Here is a 19,559-nt window from a genome sequence, read left to right on the forward strand (position 1 = left end):
TTTTTTAAATCACCATGTTTATAATGTCATTGTAAGGAAGGTCATACCCAATTTCAGCTCAGAGATTCTCTAAAAGCATGAAATGTAATGGATTTTAAACAGATGCACAGATAAAACACATTTAAAAGCCTATTTACATGGAAAAATCGAGTCATAACCGGTGAAAAGGGAGAGTACACACTCACTATCTCAAGTGTGTGATTAAAAAAAATTACACAACTTGTGTCTTTTGCTTGCCACAGAAGTACTCTGCTCTTCTTCCTTCTTTGTGCAAGAGACAGATTGAGTGCCATCTGTACGGCTGAGACACACAAGGCTAATTTACACAAATGCTTGGCCATCATGAATGTCCTCAAAGTGCTGTGTATGGATTTATATCTGATGCTGCCATCTACTGGTGGAGATTCTGTTCTATTTGCATACTCGAATCATTTCAAAAACAGAATTATTCCCTTATTAAATTACCACGCTAATACTGTACCTCTGTGTTTTACCTTTTCGTACACTCCCCTGACATGTGCGGTGTGTATTTATGCCGACACGATGCACACAGGCAAGCGCACACATGTCCTCAAAAGAGAGTTTTCTCCCCCCCCTCCTTTGTCAGCTCAGTGACAGCGAAGGACATTTTTCCTACTGAACGCCACCCAGAGTTCAGACCGTCAGTAGGCATCCATTAAAAGGTCTGATCTGTAATGAGTGCCTGTCGGAGTCTGCGTCTCCAACAGCCACGTCCATGCCAGGCCTGGTAATCACAGAGGTTTCTCCAGCTGGAAAGTGGACAGAAAGACCCTGGGAGGGAGATGAAAGACAATTTGAGAAATTCAAGCGATGTCTAGATCTTATCTGCACTGTGTAAGAACAAAGCCAGAGACAGACTCTGAACTCCAACACAGAGCACGGTAATTTAAAGATGAAAACGTCTATATCTCCGTCTTAAGAACTTTTGATCTGGCTTCTGAGCCTGCTTGTTAGGACAGTGTGTCATTGGGTTGCACTGGAGGAGTCTTACTTATTAATTGCACCATTGTACACAGGGTTTAGCATCATTAGCATCGTTATTATTTATTTTGTTGCTTACTGTTACCTTAACCATGCACGGTTCACAAACACGCACACACAATAAAGCTATAGTTACGACTGTTTGTGAATGGGAGCTGCGTGTGTGTGTGTGTGTATTTGCGTGTTTGTGTGCACTTTTCTAAGTGCTCTACAGTCATTGTTCAAGTCAACGTTGAATGTCTAAGCTAAAGGAGAAAATTACCCAAAGTAATTTACAATGTATGCATCATTATGCCTTTTTACTTTTGACAATTAGGAATGTCCTGTTTTATTCCATCCACACCTAGACTGATTGCCACAGCAGGTCAGGACTTATTTTCCCAATAGATGGTTATTAATATCCGGCTCAATATTAAACCAGGATATTAGTCTTTATCGCAACTCCTGCATACTGAGAAAGAAGGCTTAACACTGTTGATGAAAGCCTATGAGATCTTGAAATATAATTTTATTTTCTCTTGTGTTTTGTCTCTGTTCCTATGCTACCCCTCTTTCTCCTCCTCCTCCAGTGGCCCCCAGCACAGATGACGTAGCTCTGTACGTGGGTATTGTCATAGCCGTGATCATGTGCCTGGTCATCTCCGTCGTCGTGGCACTCTTCATCTACAGAAAGAACCACCGGGACTTCGACTCTGACATAATCGATTCCTCTGCCCTGAACGGTGGCTTCCAGCCAGTCAGCATCAAGACGGCCCGTAAAGGTGTGGTACAGGAGAGATAAGACGTAACATGTGTTCGCCTGCTTGTTGAGGTTTGAGTGGCTTTAACATTGTGAGTCAGCTCGTGAACACCTGATCCCACTAGGGCTGGGCAATAAAACAATATTAATAACTATTGCAATATAATAGTAATCAATAGCAATATAACAAAGGTCTCATAAATATTGATTTATGACGATATGATGATGCATCGTGCTAACACAGCAAGGTGGAATAAAACATCGGTGATCTATCTCAGATTTGTAAAGTGTTTGAAACCACAAGCGTCTGCTCCTAGCTGGGCATCATTTGAAAATTTCAGATACTGGATCCTGAGAAAAAAGATGCAAAAATAGTTTTTAAACATCTTTCTCTAAAAAGCCTTGTTTACACTAAAAAAGCAAAACTTGCACAGTTAAACAAAAATCTTTTATCAAGCAGTTGGGAAATTTGCCTAAACAAAATAATCTAAAATAATTAAATGTATGATTCATATCTGATTGAAGAACATAGAGAGTAGATGACCAATCTGTCCATACATAGGACCTTTTCCTGTTTTCAATGTTTAGTGTTGAAAACAGTTTTCAGTCTGCCCTCATTGGAAACTTCACTTGAGCATCCATAGCATTAACCTGATGAGACATGTTTGACTCAGCGGCTCTGGCAGCACATGTGTGAATGTGATTGTGCGTCTGTGGCTGTAGAGGACCTGGGAGTCTGTGAGAGAAACATAGGCAGCATGCTCGTGCGTCAATACTATTGAAATGCACGTCTTTGTGATGCCTATGCACCGTAATTAAGCCGTAATAAGGCCACTCTGTATGTCGCATATTAAACTGTAATTAGATTTGGGGTGATGATGCGGGACTTAAAAGTGAGACCGCAGGGAAGAGGAGAGGTGGCAGTGAACTGGGCTACAAGACAGCAGGGAAACACAGATCACAGTGACTGTGTTGTAAATAGAGTGGGGACTGGGAAATGGCAAAAAAGAATTAAAAAATATACAGATAGAAGAGAAAACCGTCAAATTCAAAAGGATGCTTGCTGTGAATAAAAACTTGGGTGGCAAACGTTCAGTTGGGATTTAAAACCAAAGTCTTTCATAGTTTTGTCTCGTTCTCTCGTTGTTCTTGTCAAACTGTGAATAATTGACATCAAAGATATTTGCCAATCCAGCACCAAGCCAAATAATAAATGTTTAGTTTTTATCTATTTATACTAATATACTTTATACTAGTATACACATTTTGCAAATTGATGGTAGCCAAAACAATATGCAAACATCAGATGACTTGAAACAGGATCTGAATATATATCAAACCCCATGTAGTTTAAACAAGGTGGTTGTGGTTATAGATGGAAAAAATGACTTCTAACTTCTCCAATGAGAAGAACACAAACAAACATAACGACCATGACAGCTACTATAACCAGTGCAGTACTACCGGCAGTGATGGAGAAGACAGTGACTCATTATTGTCCTCTCTCACCTTCCAACAACTTTTTTGCTACTTTCATTGAGATCAGCATCATTTAGAAAGTCAGTGTTGTCTTAGAGCAGCGACGGCTCTGGAGGCAGCGGAGAAGCTGGAGGACGGAGAGCTCCCGCTGCCCTCGCTCCACCCACTCAGTCCAGCTATTGAACATTCCGACTCGTACCTACCGGGTAAACCGAGTGTTAGCGACGCCATCTGTCACTGATGAATCACAGCTGCGCCCATACCTTCGCCAACTGACTGATTTTTCTGGGTGCTGAAGTGGACTTCCCTAAAGAGTGAAAAACAAAATGAGTAAAGCCAGCCTGCCTTCTTGCTGATTGCTGCCAACACTTAATTTCCTCATGGTTATTTTGGTTTCAAGTTATCTGCATTTTACAGAATAAGTGCGTGATCACTAGAACATTTGCTCTGCTTAAATGATGTCCATTTTCTTTTCCAGCTGAGCTCCTGACAGCGCCACCTGACCTGACCTCGGCAGCTGCCATGTACCGCGGCCCTGTCTATGCCCTCCATGATGTGGCCGACAAAATCCCCATGACCAACTCCCCTCTGCTCGACCCGCTCCCCAACCTGAAGATTAAGGTGTACAACTCCTCGGGCTTAGTGACTCCACAGGACGACCTGGGAGGGGAGTTCTCCTCCAAACTGTCTCCTAAGCTGCCGCACTGCCTCCTGGACAACAGCGACAGCACGATGGGTCGTCGTACGCAGACCCAGACACTGCTCCGCACCAGGGATCCATCCTGCACCGCTCTGGGCTCCTTCAGCTCCCAGGGGGGACACCTCATTGTGCCCAACTCAGGTACGCTACCAGACAATGAGAGGAATCGTTTTTGCATTTGTGTGTTTTTGTGGTGTCATTCGGTTCATATTCATATTTTTAAACAGGCAACCCGGTTGCACGTCTGAAAATATGCAGAAAAAGAACATAGTTGAACAAAGGAATAAATGAGTTGTGATTCATGGAAGAGGGATCTGCGAGTTCCTGCACATTCTCTCGTAGTTCATCTTAAAACTCATTAGCTGTCTTTTGTCTGTTGTAAATGGAGCCGCAGGTTCTCATTTTCTCTGTGGCTCCACATTACATGTAAGGATATGTCATTGTGTGTGAGTAAGAAGGAGCCAGACGGAGTGTGTGAGTGTACTTCTGTCTTTGTGAGGACCGTTTTCAGTCCGACCTCACAGAGTGAGGTCAATTTAGAGAAGTTCAAACATTTAGATTGTTCCTGACATTTTCTTATTGCTGTTAAGGTTCAGATTACAATTTGTTTAAGGTTATATATTATTGGTAGGTTATATATTATTGGTATTTAGTTGGTTTTTAGTAAGGTGAAGGGTCATACAAAGGGCTAGGGATTATTTCTTTTGCCAAAGACGTTATATCTCCTGTGTTTGTTTATCAGCAGAATTATGCAAAAACTAGCAAACACATTTCCGTTAAACATAGCGGGAGGGTGGAACATGGCCAGAGAAAACAAAACCTCCAGGTGCAGATCCAGGAATTCCGTTTTAATTTTTCATATTATTTTTTACTTTCACATTTTCACCAATTATGGGAATAATTCATCAATCCTTATGAAAAATCAGGTATGTTTAGGAGGCTGATATTTCTGCGGGTGTGTAATTTGCTGTGGTTCCAAATAAAAATCCAAATTTGGTGAATTTATATGTGATTTATAAGGGGACTGTTTGTGGAGGTATGCACTCCACTAAGTGCAATTCCAGTTCAGAATCATTTCCATGTTGTAGCATGACATGGAGAATCCATCATCCAGGATTTCTTCATTCATCACAGGCTGCTGATCATGTTCTAAAGATCCCAGGGAATTTCCACACTATTTCTTGGCCAGGTCCAATAACGTCTTATACCACGTTTAAAAACAACAGGAGCAGCAGATGAATCAGCACATTAAGTACATATAAATAAAGGAGTAGTGGGGCAAAATCAATACAGATAAAAATAAATGAACAGAATCTTAGAATGCAAGGTGAAAAAAATGAAGGTGACTAAAAGATTGATTTAAAATCTATCAATAGAAGAAAAGGTAAAAAGTTCACGTGGAGACTGGAGCCTGGAAGCAGCAACAGAAAACCTGGTGCCAATAACCTGGTCACCTTTGCTGTTAAAGTGTGAATAGGTCAGGGTCAACACCACATGCAGGGAATTACAATAATCCAGCCAAGCGGTAATAAAAGCATGGATGACTGTTCCTGCCCTTCACAACACTGCCTACCTTTTTGTAGAAGATTTAGTTTGTTTGGTCGGTTTGTATTCTGTTTCCTGTTCAGTAAATAATGGAGATATGGACAGATTACAGCTTTAAAGAGTTTTGCTTTACTGAAAAACACCTTTTAAGTATCATATGTCAAAAAAGCAGATACAATAATAAACAGAATAACTTTTATCAAAACACAGGTTAATGTGCCAAAACACGCTTCAGGATTTCAGTGCATGGAATAAAATCCAATATTGAATGTGTAAACTCAGATGTGAGTGCATGTATGAGATCTGCTCTACCATGTCCACCAGGGTAACCGTTAACGCACAGAGACACGGCTTCGAAACAATACGCCAAACCATATGTGAGCTATCAACGTATTGACCGCCAACAGAACGAGCTGATGGATTCCTTTAGGTGTGTGTGTGCACCACCAGCGCTCGAGAAGAGGTGTACTGTTTCAGTCGGCTTACATTAGCCACACTATCCTCACATCAAAACCACGCAGGCTGCTTTATAACACGCCACAGATGCGTGTTGACAGGCTCAGACAAACTCGCAGCGACATTAAAGGATACACCGACTTCTTAGGTTTCTTTCGTTTTTTCCTTCTATTTTTTTTTTTAAATTCTAGTAAAAAAAAAATGTTCTCAGCTGCTGCTTGTGCTCGGCCACCTCATCATGTTACATAGGGAGAGGAAAGAGCGCATTTGATATTTGATCTGTTCTATGTGTCTGGGTAATGAAATATTTGGTGGCAGTGTCAGTGCGGCTGTTTGGTATTTTGCATTTTAAAATGCATTTCCGATCTCTTTGAAGCCTCGCTGTGAGGGAGAGTGGCAGCGTGCGAGACGTCCCCGGTGCAGAGTTGTGATGTTGCTACCTAGCAAGAGAATGTGTCTGTTACCTTCTGAAAACTTCAGTACAAGGACATGGGAAATCAATGAGCGGATCTGAGAAACCCCCTCCAGACAGGAAACTGTGTGTGTGTGTGCATGAGGGAATGTGGGGGGTGCGGTCCTAAAAAACATATCGGACAAGACATATCAAATCAATCTGAGATGGAAGAATGTAAATCACTCTATCTGTAGCAATATGAGGATTCTGTGACGAGTAGTGAGAGCATTGATTTTAGAAATGAAATGCCACATCGTCTCCCGGTGCCACGGGGAACAGGCAGTAAAGTGCCAGAGTTTTTATGTGTGGGACTGAGGGGAGTTTGGATTATTACTGTTTTTCTCTAAGAAAAATAATTATCACTTCTCACTGGGGCTTTAACTGCTCTTTACTGGTGTCGTACTACATTAACATATGCACGTCACATGAAACATTAAAGCATTAAAGACCTTTTATGTTGAGTATCTCAGTGGGTTTGTAACTGAGATTCACCATGTGAGCCTTGGGGTCCAATTGTTGGAGAGCACTTTCCCTTTTTACTCGAAATAAATAATTACCTCCATGGAGAAGGTTTTGTTTTTAGTCCTGTAATGCAAAAACTACAAGACAGATTAACACGGAACTTGGTTTAAGGATGCATGGGTCAGGGAAGAACTCATTGAATTTGGTGTGGATCAGTTTTTCGATAGATTTATTGATTATTTTGTTGTCTCAGAGTATAATTCATGGATCTATTTGAATAAACACATGCAGGTTAAGGGGACAGATGTTTATGAGTGTGTGCAATTTGGTGCAGATCCAAATGATTTCACAAGGGGACTGTTGGTGTCATTCTAGTATTTATAATATATCATACAAATATCAGAATTCTTGTTATTGACAGGTATTTACAGCACAAGAAGCAATGAAGACTTCTTGAGTCTACCTGACAATTCACAACTCTTATATCACCCAGTTTTTTTTTCTTACATCTGCTTGTTTGTGTCTCTCTGTTTTTGTTCTCCCCAGGGGTGAGTCTGCTAATTCCAGCGGGGGCCATTCCTCAGGGCAGAGTATATGAGATGTATGTGACGGTTCAGAGGAAGGACAACATGAGGTACGCAGCGCCGCCTGCCACATCCACGCCCCAGAGCCGTGTTTACCCCTGTCAGCTCTTGCACATGCCGAGGCTGCTGTCACATCATCACTAAACGGCATCATATTCTGTGTGCCGCGTGTGCGTGTGTAAGTGTGTTATTCTCTGTGCACCTCCAGGCCCTCGGTGGATGATGGTCAAACTGTGCTGAGCCCCGTGGTGAGCTGCGGGCCACCTGGGGCCCTGTTGACTCGGCCCGTCATAATCACCATGCACCACTGCGCCGTGTTTGACGGCCAGCAGGATTGGCTGATCCAGCTCAAGAACCAGTCGCCGCACAACCAGTGGGAGGTGAGATTTGGGATGCATGATGAAAACTGTGCAGAAAGACTCCAGTGTCTATCACCATAAATCAGAAACTTCATATATTTAATAATCCACGCAGCATTTGATTCTACTCTGCAAAGATATTGTGAAAAGGAAACCCCTTTTGTAGCAGGTCCTAGAACAGTAAACCTCTGATAGCAGGGGAAGGGCTGGGACTGTTTTTTCCCCAGGACTGTTTTATGAATGCCTATTTTTGTTTGTGTGTATCTGTCTGTGTTTGGAAGCCTAGTGCCTGCAGGCTCCATAGTTAACAGGGCTGATGATGATAAGTTGAGTTGCTGAGGGCAGCGGTGTAACTTTGCCCTCTCTCCCTCCCTTATTCCCTTTTCACAGATAGAGACGCACACACAGAAACAGACCAATCACCACGAGGAGATAATTTGTAGAGAAAGCATGCCGCCACCTTTATTACAAAAACAGCTTTAGACTTGTTAGAAATGGTCCAGCCCTCATCTTCCTCTCCAAAAGTGTCCATCAGTAGAAGACCCCAGATAATAACAAGACAAACCTTATTGTAGGCAGTTTCTGGCAACTTCATTTCACTCGTCAAGAGAGCCTTGCAGAATACGGTTTTACTTCAATGTGGATTTTAATGAATTTCTTACAGGCAGGAGTTTGTTGAGACCTTTTTAAAAGGAAAGGTGCTGAAAATATAAATATGGAGAAATGAAACGTAATGATTTGCATAGGAGCCCAAGCAGAATGAAAAGCAGTAGAGAAACGATGCAGAGCCCATGAACATATCTTCACGTCTGCAAAGGGGATTATGTTTTCACCCCGTTTCTGTTTGTTGATTTGTTTGAAAGATTATACAGAAAAAAACCCAACAGATTTCCACAACACTTGTGGAATGATGTGATACAGGTCAGGGAAAAAACAATGACATTTTGGTGTGGACACCAATTTTGGGTAAAATGTGTTGCAGCAGCATTGAATTAAAGGGGACTGGTGGGTAGAGGTATGAATTCTACTGATTGCCATTCTAGTTCTCCTGAGAATTGGGATTTAAGTCTGTATACTGTGGGATTATGGCCTAAATGATGAGGTAAAAATTTAAAGAGGCCTTTATTTGTTGAGGATATCTGGCAAAATGCACTGGCTGCAATCAATTCAGAAGTAAAGACCAATCACATATTGAAAATCCAGCTAGTTAACAATGGGCTTTGGCCAATATATGGTCTTGTAGCTTGAATATAATCATTCTTGGGAAGTATTTGCACTATCTCCACTGCCGATGTGATGATATGACTTATGGTGCAGGAGGAGCTGCCAGACAGGCCCCACATACCTTTTGTGACATTGATGAATTACTCGGGGGCAGCCAATAAAGCTTGGTGTAAACTAAATAATTTTCAGGAAGAAATAACTATTGATTACATCTCTGACCTGTCAGAAACGGAGACGGCAATATCCAAGGTGACGGTAGCTTCCTTTATATGAGGTCCTCTCACCGCCGGGGGCCAGCCTTCATGGCATATGTGTGACACATCATTGCGTGTGACATGCTCCGTCAAAACATGTATTCATCAGTGCGGGGGAAATGGGAGAAATGAGCTCCTCCGAAGTAATTCATGGATATTATAGTCATCAAGGAACACATGCACACGAGGTGTCGTTCAGAAAACATGGCACTGCGATGATGATGAAGACAGGAGGTCAAATAATGAGGAACATGTGGGACTTTCCGCTTCAGTAACTCCAAACAGAGATTTATCCTCCTGCGCCTCTGAGGAAAAAAAAAATCAGCTGATGACGGCAGTCAGAAATTTGTGAATACATTACGCTGTGTGTGAGCATATGTGTGTTTGTGTCGGTGTGAAAGCTTACTTTTCCACTGTGTTTTGTAATTATCCCCCCAATAAGGAGCCCCAGTGCCATTTCCCCAGGAGCAGTTAAAGAGTCTAATGATCAGCCATAATACTGCTGTTAAACGGCCTAGCTCACAATAAAATACTGTAATTCCTCTTCTGTCTCTCATAATAGGCTGAATTAATGCCAATGCGCTGCTCACAGGAGTGTTTGGATTAGAGAGGGGGAAGACGCAGAGCGAGCGAGGGCGAGAGGAAGCAAGATCAAGAGAGATGGAGAGAGAGAGAGAGGGTCATATGAGCCCCCACCGACCCGACAGTCTTAATTAAAGAGAAATATGTTCCGACTTTAGTGCTTTTTACAGGGGTCAACTGCAAATGGCCTTGTTACTCACTCTTCCATTACCTCACATACACGATGGCACAGTGTCAGACATTAGTAATACACACATACTACGTGTAATATCTAAGGGACACAGCTTATGTGAGAAGGCCACGACCCCTGATTGTATTTTCTCTGTTACAGCGACATTTGAATTCATTTCACTTTTGATTCCCTGAATTGAAAAAAGCTACATAAACTAGTATTTTTTTAATCACACAACATCAGCCAGAAAGCTACTGATTTCCCCGTAGAGCTAGGACTGGTAAGTTGTTTCTGAACCACTGTTTTATCTCATCTGTTGAAATCCTCTTCACGTCGTAATAGCGATCTATAAATACATAAAAGAAAAAGACTGACTCTTGCAGGACTGTATGAAACACGACCAAGGATTCACTGGCGTCGCTGAAGCAGAAATGAAAGCCAGAAGTTAGCAAGCTCAGAAAAGTCGTCTTCTCGTAGTTTATGTGTTTTGGGGGCGTAGCTTTTACCAATAGAGCCAATAGGATGGGATGTATTTTGCTTTAGTTTAACATGCTCTTGCAAATGTTCCCAGGATTACCAACCCTAGCTTTAAAGATTTCCAAATCACTAGATCAATTTTATCAACAAAAACCCATCATCTTTCATTCTGCTCTGTGTCAAAATATGTGTGAGGTTGTAGGAGATTGTAAGTCTCTGACACTAAAACTGCTAATTAAACCAAATTTTCTGTGTCTGATCATCTCCACTGAATCGTTAATACATGAAAATATCCTTTTTTGTAGTGTTTTATATTGAAATCCCATTGCTAGGAATGAAATTTGATTGATTTGCACAACAAAAGTTTGATGGGATTCAGAAAGTAGCAGTGAATTCAGATTTAACTCTCTTGGACTGCTCGTCCAACTTCAACCTTCTTGCCAACAAATGTAAGACCTACATAGAAACGTAGGTGGGCCAGAGCCAGAATGACAGATTTGGTCTGTTTAAAGATTCTATTAATCATGTTCTTGTTTGTTTTTATCTTTTTCCACTTCATAGTGGCATTTTTCCAGCACAATTATGACAAAACCCTATTTCTGGCTCTTTAAGCGCTTTATCACCCACACTGTGTCTCTCTCTCTCTCTCTTTCTTTCTCTCTCTCTCTCTCTCTGTCCGTTCCGTAGGATGTGGTCGTGGTCGGGGAAGAAAACTTCACCACGCCGTGCTACATCCAGATGGATGACGAGGCCTGCCACATCCTGACGGAGACGCTGGGCACCTACTGCCTCGTGGGCCAAACTCTCAGTGCCGCCACCATCAAGCGCCTCAAGCTCGCCATCTTCGGCCCTGTCACCTGCCCCGGCATGGAGTATCACATCAGAGTGTACTGCCTGGACGACACGCAGGACTCACTCAAGGTAACTGTGTGGAGGTTGTGCAGCAGAGGTTGGATGTGTTTGCGTTAATTATGTTTTTTGAGTTTGTGGTTTTGGCTGAATTGTTAATGTTTGCGTGTAGGCACAGTGAGCAGATGAGGTGTGGGAGGTTGAATGACAAATCTTTTGTGTTGCCGTCGCACAATGAGGGGAGAGAGGAGCTTGCATTTGAATAGCTGCTCCTGCTAGAAAGATGTGCGCTAACACAAAATAAGCCAAATTTATCCTCCTGTACTGCACTGTTGTCTCCACACCTCACTTCTGTTTAATACCTCCATCTACCTACGTGGCGGAAAGATAAGGAAGGATTATTATAGCGAGCAGGGATATTGAACACGGTTATTAAGTTTGGGTATGGGTAATGAGAAGTGATAGTGATCCTGCTGCAAGGACACTGAAGCTGCTTTCAGATGGCAGATCCAGATTCCAGCTCATAAAGGCCTGAAGGAAAGTGAAAATTTGCATTTGAGCATTTGCAAGAAACAAAATGTAAATTAAGTTATAGCAGGACAGAAGTAGAAAAGTAAAAGTTGTTTTGAATCAAGTGTGTGTTTGTGTGTTCAGGAGGTCCTGCAGATGGAGAAGCAGATGGGCGGGAAGCTGCTGGATGAACCAAAGACTCTCAACTTTAAAGACAGCACTCACAATCTGAGACTCTCCATCCACGACGTCCCCCACACACTGTGGAAGAGCAAGCTGCTGGCCAAGTATCAGGTAAATATGCTCCTTCAAAATAAGGTTTTAAACAGTGACACACACTCCCCAAGCAGCCAAGTAACCTCCTCTACCTTCTTGGCGTGATTGTTGTAGGAGCTCTCCTTCCAGCAAGTGTGGAGCGGCTCACAGAGGAACCTCCACTGTTGCTTCACCCTGGAGCGGTTCTCCTCCTGCACGGTGGACCTGGCCTGTAAGATTTGCGTGCGGCAAGTGGAGGGAGAAGGACAGATTTTTCAGCTGGACACTACCCTGTCAGAGGTAAGGTCTTGCACTTAGCTCTTTGTCTGTCCATCCTATATACCACATACCCTTTGAGGGTTATGGGGGGAGCTGACGGTGAATTAAAGAGCTAAACGATAGAAAAACAACTTCATCAATTTGGCGACATGCGCTGAAAAAAGTCACAACACAAGCAAATATAGAAACGTGCCTGCAAATAGCGAAACACGACACCAGTAACGTTTCCAGGGGACCCAAAAAAGTGATGAACCTAGCTGTGGTCCAATGCTTGGTGAAGTTATTGAAGTCTGCTACTCGCCAGTGGTGATGGAACTTCACGAAGCACTGAACTACAGTGAAGATGTTTTCTGAGTTTGCATGTGTTGTATCACTTAAGTCTTCAAAGATTATTTTGACCTTTGAACCCTCTTGTCACCTCAATGTTGCATTCAGAGATGCAACACTTCATCCTGTGTTGTGAGAGCTATAGGAGTGAATTCTCCAACACTCCCATGTGCTATTCGCTCTTATTGCACTGTTCACAAAAGTCGTTTTCAGACACAAACCCAATTGTCTTTCACAAATGAAGAACACAGCAGGAGATTCAAAGTCAGACGTGTTCACATCGAACAAAAAGCATTCAGACGAGGTGTGGTGTCTTGGTAGAGCAAGCAGGAGGAGGCAGGGCATGACGTATAAATTCTGCTGCGGAAATTTCGTGTTTTTATTTACGGCCCGTCGACACCAAAGAGACCCTTATCTCCAAAAGCGCTCAAATCCTGTTGTCTTTCAAAGTTGACATCTTTCTCAGAGTATTCTTCGTGTATGGCTCCTCTTTTCTATCCTGAGATATTTGTATTCTTTTGTTGTTTTGTCCTCAGTCTTCGATCTGTCTCTCTCTGTTAGAAATGCCATCAATGCGGCCAATCGCTCACTGTGAATTCACAGGACATCATCATCCTGTATTTTCACTCGGACAGAAAGAAGTGACTCGGACATTACGTTCTCAAATGTAGCCCCTCCGGGTTAGGTTAGGTTCAGGAGAATATCCAGAGTTCAGTGCGTGTCTGAAAGCAGCTAAAGACCAACAGGGTGGAAGATAGGAAGTCTCGACCCTGCAGCCCTCATGCAGGTCTGCAAATGCCAGACCAGTGAGGAGCGGAGGGGGAATAATCACCCGCCAGTCGTGCTGTTCTTGCTTCACAAAGGCCATCTGGCCAGGAGAATAGAGCTTGAGGGATGGTGGAGCACTCTGGCTTTGTGCTCGGTAATGAGATGAATTACAGTACATGCAGCGCGGAGCTGTGTCCCCGCCTGGCCTCGGTTCATTTGTCTCCGGGTCTTGCTCTCGTCTCTGTAGCCACACCTGCAGCACTTAATCCTGCAGATGCAACATATTTGAGAATCACTCAGCTCGCATCAATAAATAGATATGAGTGAAATTTGTGGGGGGTTTTTTGCTATTTTTTTTATAGAACCCAGAAGCAGAAATCTGCTGTGCAACAAATCCATTTGTGCTACATTATGTTTGGTTTTGTTCAACGATGTTAAATTCTGCTCATGCCGCCTGTAGCCTGAAGAGATGCCACTGCTACAGCCCATGTTTCTCCTTCAACCTCTCTCTCTCTTTGTCTTGAAGGATTCCCAGAGTATTGACACGTCCCTGCTGGACCCCGCCAGTAACATCACCACACTCATTGGGCCCAACGCCTTCCGCATCCCCGTGTCCATCCGGCAGAAGCTGTGTGGCAGCCTGGACGCACCACAGACCAGGGGCAACGACTGGAGGATGTTGGCCCACAAACTTAATCTTGACAGGTGGGTTAGAGAAAGAGCCCGAGAGAGAAGAGGAGTGAGACAGTGACTCAGACTTAAGCCCCTTAGTGGTCACGGCTTGGCCACAAGAACTGTCACTTGGCTCTCTCATGTTTTCAAGAAGGGTAAATGAAAGAGAGGAAATGAGAAAACGAGGAAACGAGGGTGATTTGTTATACAAAAATACTCATCGTCTTGATGTCGATGTGAATTTTAAGTGGCTTTTTTTCTTTGTTTCATTAGGAGGCGAAACATGGGAAATAAAACTGTAGATAACTAATCTCCTTTTATTTGATTGTTCTTCAGGAATGTGACTCATTCAGATAAGCATCTGTTGAATTGAGATTAATTGAACTGGACGGAACTGAGGCAGAGGGAGAGAGAGGAAGATGGAACAAAACGCTCCGCTTTTCAAAAACGTCACTCGTGTGTCTTTGATAGTGTGTGTGTGTGTGTGTGACGGTGGTTCAGCGTGTGTCCGTTTATAAGGTCCCAGCTCAGTGGGGCGGCCTTATCACAAGCAGCAGCTGCAGATTGACGAGACCACTGACAGCGTGGTGTGAATGTAGGGAGAGACAGGGGAGAGAGAGCCGCCCGATTCAAGCTCATTCAGAGCACACGGATGATTCACACAGAACAGAAGTTTACTCATTATTCGGCTCATTATTTTTCCGTTTGAATGTTCAAAACAACGAGAATTCAAGTGTTTGTTTTCATGAACTCGATTATACATTAAAAAACACCAGTGTGAAAAATAGGATTTTAGAAATATCAACTGCAGCGTGAGCACTAGTTTGTGTTTATTACCCAAAGGGACAGCTGCTCAATTGCATTTTTTTCTCTTGTACTTCTACTTTTAGGGGATCAGATGAAAAAGAAAGTTGATGACCATTGATTCTCAAACCACAAACAAACATAAGGATATAACGTACAGCCGTGCTCTTTAATATACTTTTTCCTGTTGTGACGAGAGTTGTATTGACACTTGAACAAGGCTTGGGTCATTTTTTCGGGTCATTTTCTCGACACCCGTCGTTGTTGCTGCACAATGAAAACATTTATTTTCAAGGATGGTCAATGCATATTGTGCTGAGTATTTTCCCACTTGAATAAATAGAAAATATTAAGTGTCTCTTTTCTATCGAGGCTCTCCTGTGTGCCAGTGCATCTGAGGCTTTTTATTCATCTCTCCAAACTTTGATCAGTCGTCACTTGCACTCAAAGATGAACTGATTGGAGTTCAGGTTAGAGGTCATTCTAGTTCTTTCATTCGGCATGAGCGCAATGCATGATGGTACGTAGTGCTTGGTTAGAGACCTTCGGTTCTTAACTACTTTTCACGATGCATTGCGGGATACAATGAGTCCACTATATAGGGTATAAAAATTCTCACTTCACATCAGTATACAGTGAGTAGAGAGTGATTTCAGCCTCAGTTATCTTTTCATTCAAGACAGAAGCTTAGTGACCACAGAGAGACATGGAAAGACACCTGTCCTCTACAGATGGGGTCAGCTGCTCTGTCCTCATTCCTCTCTGATAACCATCCACCTTACTGTTTCCTAACCTATCCATCTCTGTTCTGTCACTTTCTTTCTTGCAGGTATCTCAACTACTTCGCCACCAAATCCAGTCCTACGGGAGTGATCCTGGATTTGTGGGAAGCCCAGCATTTCCCAGATGGCAATCTCAGTCGCCTCGCTCAGGTACTGGAGGAGATGGGACGTCATGACAGCCTTGTTCCCACAGTGACTGAGCACTGACATCTGCCCACCAGGGACTGTGAAATTCCAGGGAGGAAGAAGACATAAACAGAAAATAAGGGTGGGGGGACGCCTGAAAGCAGGAGAGAGTCATATTGGCATCGCGGTAACAAATGCATGCACACGCTCTCAGACACTGTGTGTGTGTGTGTGTGTGTGTACACTCAAAGAAGATAAAACAGCTAGGTCTACTCAGCCATGACCCAGTTAAACATTGGCAACAAAGGGTGTAAAAACTTGGAAGGGTAAACAAGAATCTGTGCCAGTCATTTTTCTCTGGCTGTTCCTCTCGCTGGTAGAACAACTCGATATTTTTGGCTCTCGTATCGTTAGAAACCGTCGTCCGGGTGATGCACCGGCCGACAGTCTGACACACGACCCGAGGTCAAAGGATACAAGGAGCAGACGGCTCAGATCAAACGAAGCATCTCTCGCTCTCCGTAAACCGGTCTCCATAGCAACTCCAAGGAGTATGTGTTCTGTGATAACATTGTATTTAATAATATGTCTATTTATACATATCTTTTTTTTTTTGTATTTTATGCTGCCTGTTAGGGAATACTTTGTAGTGTCCTCACATTATTTTTTAAATTTCTTTTTTCCATTATGTTTGACTGTATCATAGCACCCCCTGGTGGACTCTGGCAGTAACGACTCATCCTGCCAGCCACATTTTCCATGTACAGAAGGAAGTCGATGATGTAACCGTTTTACCATTTTAGTGTTGCTGTTGTAACTAATATTAATTAATTATTCACGTTATGTATAATTATTGATTTTTTTTTAAGTATGTGTACATCTTTTTATTTGCAAGTCTTTAAAAATATCTTCTTTAAGTTGAATTAGATTTTTTAAATTTTTATTTACATTCTCTGTTTTTATTTTTCTTTGTTGTTGTTTTAAATCAGGTCATTTGAAAGATTCAACCAGTCTATCACCCGTTAATAGAAGCCAATCAACATCACATTCCCTAACGGACTCTAACTCACGACTGACGGTGACGATATGTTTGTTGTTCAAGTGACATGAATGAGACCAGGCAGAGGTGAGAGGTGGAAACTGTGGAGAGGGGAATCAAAAAAGTATATTTTTGTAGGACCAATGCAACTGAATACAACTGCTTTGTACCAAAAACTTGACATACAGTGTGTGAGATTAAATTTAATACACAAGGTGATCATCTAAATGTCCAACTGTCATTTCAAAAAGAGACGTTTTCCACCTTCATGTGCAGTTTTGGACGAGATCGGAGATCTGCACTTGGATTTCTGTGGTTGTACATTAATGACGGAAGCCATCGATATTACGACACTGACTCTGTGCATAAAAAAATTGCTGTAAATGCAACATTCCTTCGATTCAGCAGCACTCGTGATTGTCCAAGTGGTCTTAATTGATTTTTTTGAATGGCAATTGTCCCAGTTTTCGTTAAAAAAAAAAAAAAAAAAAAAAGTCTATGCAAACTCTGCATCTTTTTGAAACGATCCCTCGATCTCAGTGGGCTACGGCCGTTGCATTCCCCAGTTGTCCTTCAGCTTCATGAGTAATATTGTGTAATAGTGAGAATGTAGCCTGTCTATCTTTGGCACTCACCATGTCCTTCGCAACTGCTTGCATCTCATCTGTCGAGTTATTGTACAAAGTGTAAGAAAGAATTTTTAAGACTAATAATAAATTATATTTATATGCAACATTGGAAAGGAAGCGCCAGGAGCTGTTTTGTTTGAATTGTGAGAGTAAGACACACAGAGTGCCTTCGAGACACAGTCGTTTTATTAGGGAATGTTCTCCCGGTCCACTCGTACACTCTCCTAATCACATATGTACAGATTAAATAAGGCACATGCCGCAGTGGTAGAGTGGACGGGACGTATTCTGTACACACATCAGAAACATAGTTTAACATCCGGCAAGGTGATAATTAGTAATAGATTCCAGCTCATCAACTTACAAATGAATTGTGAGTGGAAAGAAGTGGACAGTATTTTAGCAATATTATTTGTGTGTCTGTGGGGAGAGTTGTGTATCTGTATCTCAATCCGTGTGAGCAGAATCAGATTTGTACACGTCTAAAAGAATTCACAAATGTGTTGAGATTTGTTAATGCAAACAGGAATATTAAAAAAAAACATGCTGAATACGTACATTGAAAGCGATGACTTGTCTCTTGGAGCAAAACACTTTTTCAGGTGTAAGCATCTTTAAATGTATTTATAGATTTATCACAGATCTATACACACATTTGCAGATTTGTCCACACGTGTGTAAATCTCAATATACATATACAGATTATTTTTACACGTTTACAAATCTGATAATGCACAAGCAGATTGAGATACAGTTACACAACTCTCCAAAGACACACACACAAATGCAGTGCTACAATATGAGCACCATAGAGACAATGAGGAAGGACAAGGCCCAAGTCTGAGCTCTGGAGGCTGGAAGAATCACAAATCCATCAGTGATGTCACACTTTTTACCCACTGAGCTTCTTTTAATATTGAAATAAACTGTACTTTAAAATACATTATATAATTAATTTAGTTTTACTCTGTCATAATAAAAATAATAATATATTTGACAAAGGGGACACTGGGCATGAATCAGTCTTCTCTTGGGATGGATGACGGCCACTATGGAGGGGATTGACAGTGAAGTTGAACATCTGCTATGAGATCACAGCATGCAGTCAAAAACAACATATATGAAGGCAGCTGTGACGGTACAAAAGACTGCACATGGATTACTGCTATATGGCTTTAGAAGAGCAGAGCAGGAGCTTCCTCTGTACAAACCGATCAGAGGGATTTTCAGTAAACTCATCTGCGAGGGTCCCCGTCCGGACCCCGATGACCACTCAAGCTTTCACAGAAAGCACAACCTGAACACTTTTGTCCAAGGTTACGAAGACAACGGGACGTCAGATCTCCCCCTGACGTAATAAATCTTTCACCTCTCATACTTCTGGCTCCCAGTCGACGATTACGTCCATCGCTCTTGTTCCCTGTCAGTTTCCTTTGTCCCATTGTTCATAGCCTCCACTTTTTTTTCCCTTTCGTCCATTGGCCAGTGTGAGCGGAGCTGTGACACTGGCTGTGACAAGTCTCTGGGTGATGAGAGCATCTCTCTTGATTCTCTGTCACATCTTGATGTCTTGGGACTCTAACATCTTCGCCAGGGTCTTCTTCACCCTCAGGGCTGTGAGGCGAGACGCCGGGTTGTGAGCCCAGCACTCAGACATCAGCTTTCCCATCTGTCGTAGACACTGAGGACACAAATATATACACACACATAAGAATATAGGAATATGATAACAAACTTTATATACAACTAGCCGAAGTACCACCAGTTTATAAGTTGCAATAAATTACAAGTGAACTTTCAAAGGTTGAGGTCTGCCTTTCTCGATTTGGTATCGGAAAACGTTTGGAATACCTCATCACTGCTCCAGCGATTAGCGAAGGAAGGTCTTTGTTTCTTAATGCACACAACCTCCCTCATGTCCTCATAGGAGGGATCAGTGGGCACGAGGTCATGATAGGGCAGCTGATACTCCTCCACAATGCCTGCAGGAAAAAAACACATGCATCAGCGAGATCGTTAAGAAAACATCT

The 19,559-nt window shown here is 42.4% G+C and overlaps 2 protein-coding genes across 4 annotated transcripts in view; one reads left to right on the forward strand and one right to left on the reverse strand.

Moving 5' to 3' along the window:
* unc5cb (unc-5 netrin receptor Cb) overlaps positions 1–17,119 on the forward strand; it is a 112,829-nt gene extending 95,710 nt beyond the window's left edge. For all 3 annotated transcript variants that reach the window (XM_069513846.1, XM_069513847.1, XM_069513848.1), the window contains 9 exons: positions 1,572–1,763; positions 3,699–4,061; positions 7,384–7,471; positions 7,630–7,801; positions 11,177–11,410; positions 11,993–12,142; positions 12,239–12,403; positions 14,004–14,182; positions 15,783–17,119. In XM_069513846.1, the coding sequence (XP_069369947.1) occupies positions 1,572–1,763; positions 3,699–4,061; positions 7,384–7,471; positions 7,630–7,801; positions 11,177–11,410; positions 11,993–12,142; positions 12,239–12,403; positions 14,004–14,182; positions 15,783–15,942 (1,703 nt within the window). In that variant the 3' untranslated portion in view covers positions 15,943–17,119. The remainder of the gene's footprint in view (positions 1–1,571; positions 1,764–3,698; positions 4,062–7,383; positions 7,472–7,629; positions 7,802–11,176; positions 11,411–11,992; positions 12,143–12,238; positions 12,404–14,003; positions 14,183–15,782) is intronic.
* A 574-nt stretch (positions 17,120–17,693) lies between these two features.
* Positions 17,694–19,559, reverse strand: part of bmpr1bb (bone morphogenetic protein receptor, type IBb) — a 45,610-nt gene continuing 43,744 nt past the window's right edge. Inside the window, exons 14-15 of the mRNA XM_020082080.2 lie at positions 19,381–19,511; positions 17,694–19,210 (exon numbers count right to left, since the gene is read on the reverse strand). Of these exons, the coding sequence (XP_019937639.2) occupies positions 19,085–19,210; positions 19,381–19,511 (257 nt within the window). The 3' untranslated portion in view covers positions 17,694–19,084. The remainder of the gene's footprint in view (positions 19,211–19,380; positions 19,512–19,559) is intronic.

This window comes from Paralichthys olivaceus, chromosome 18, assembly GCF_024713975.1.
Source record: "Paralichthys olivaceus isolate ysfri-2021 chromosome 18, ASM2471397v2, whole genome shotgun sequence".
Classification (NCBI taxonomy): domain Eukaryota; kingdom Metazoa; phylum Chordata; class Actinopteri; order Pleuronectiformes; family Paralichthyidae; genus Paralichthys; species Paralichthys olivaceus.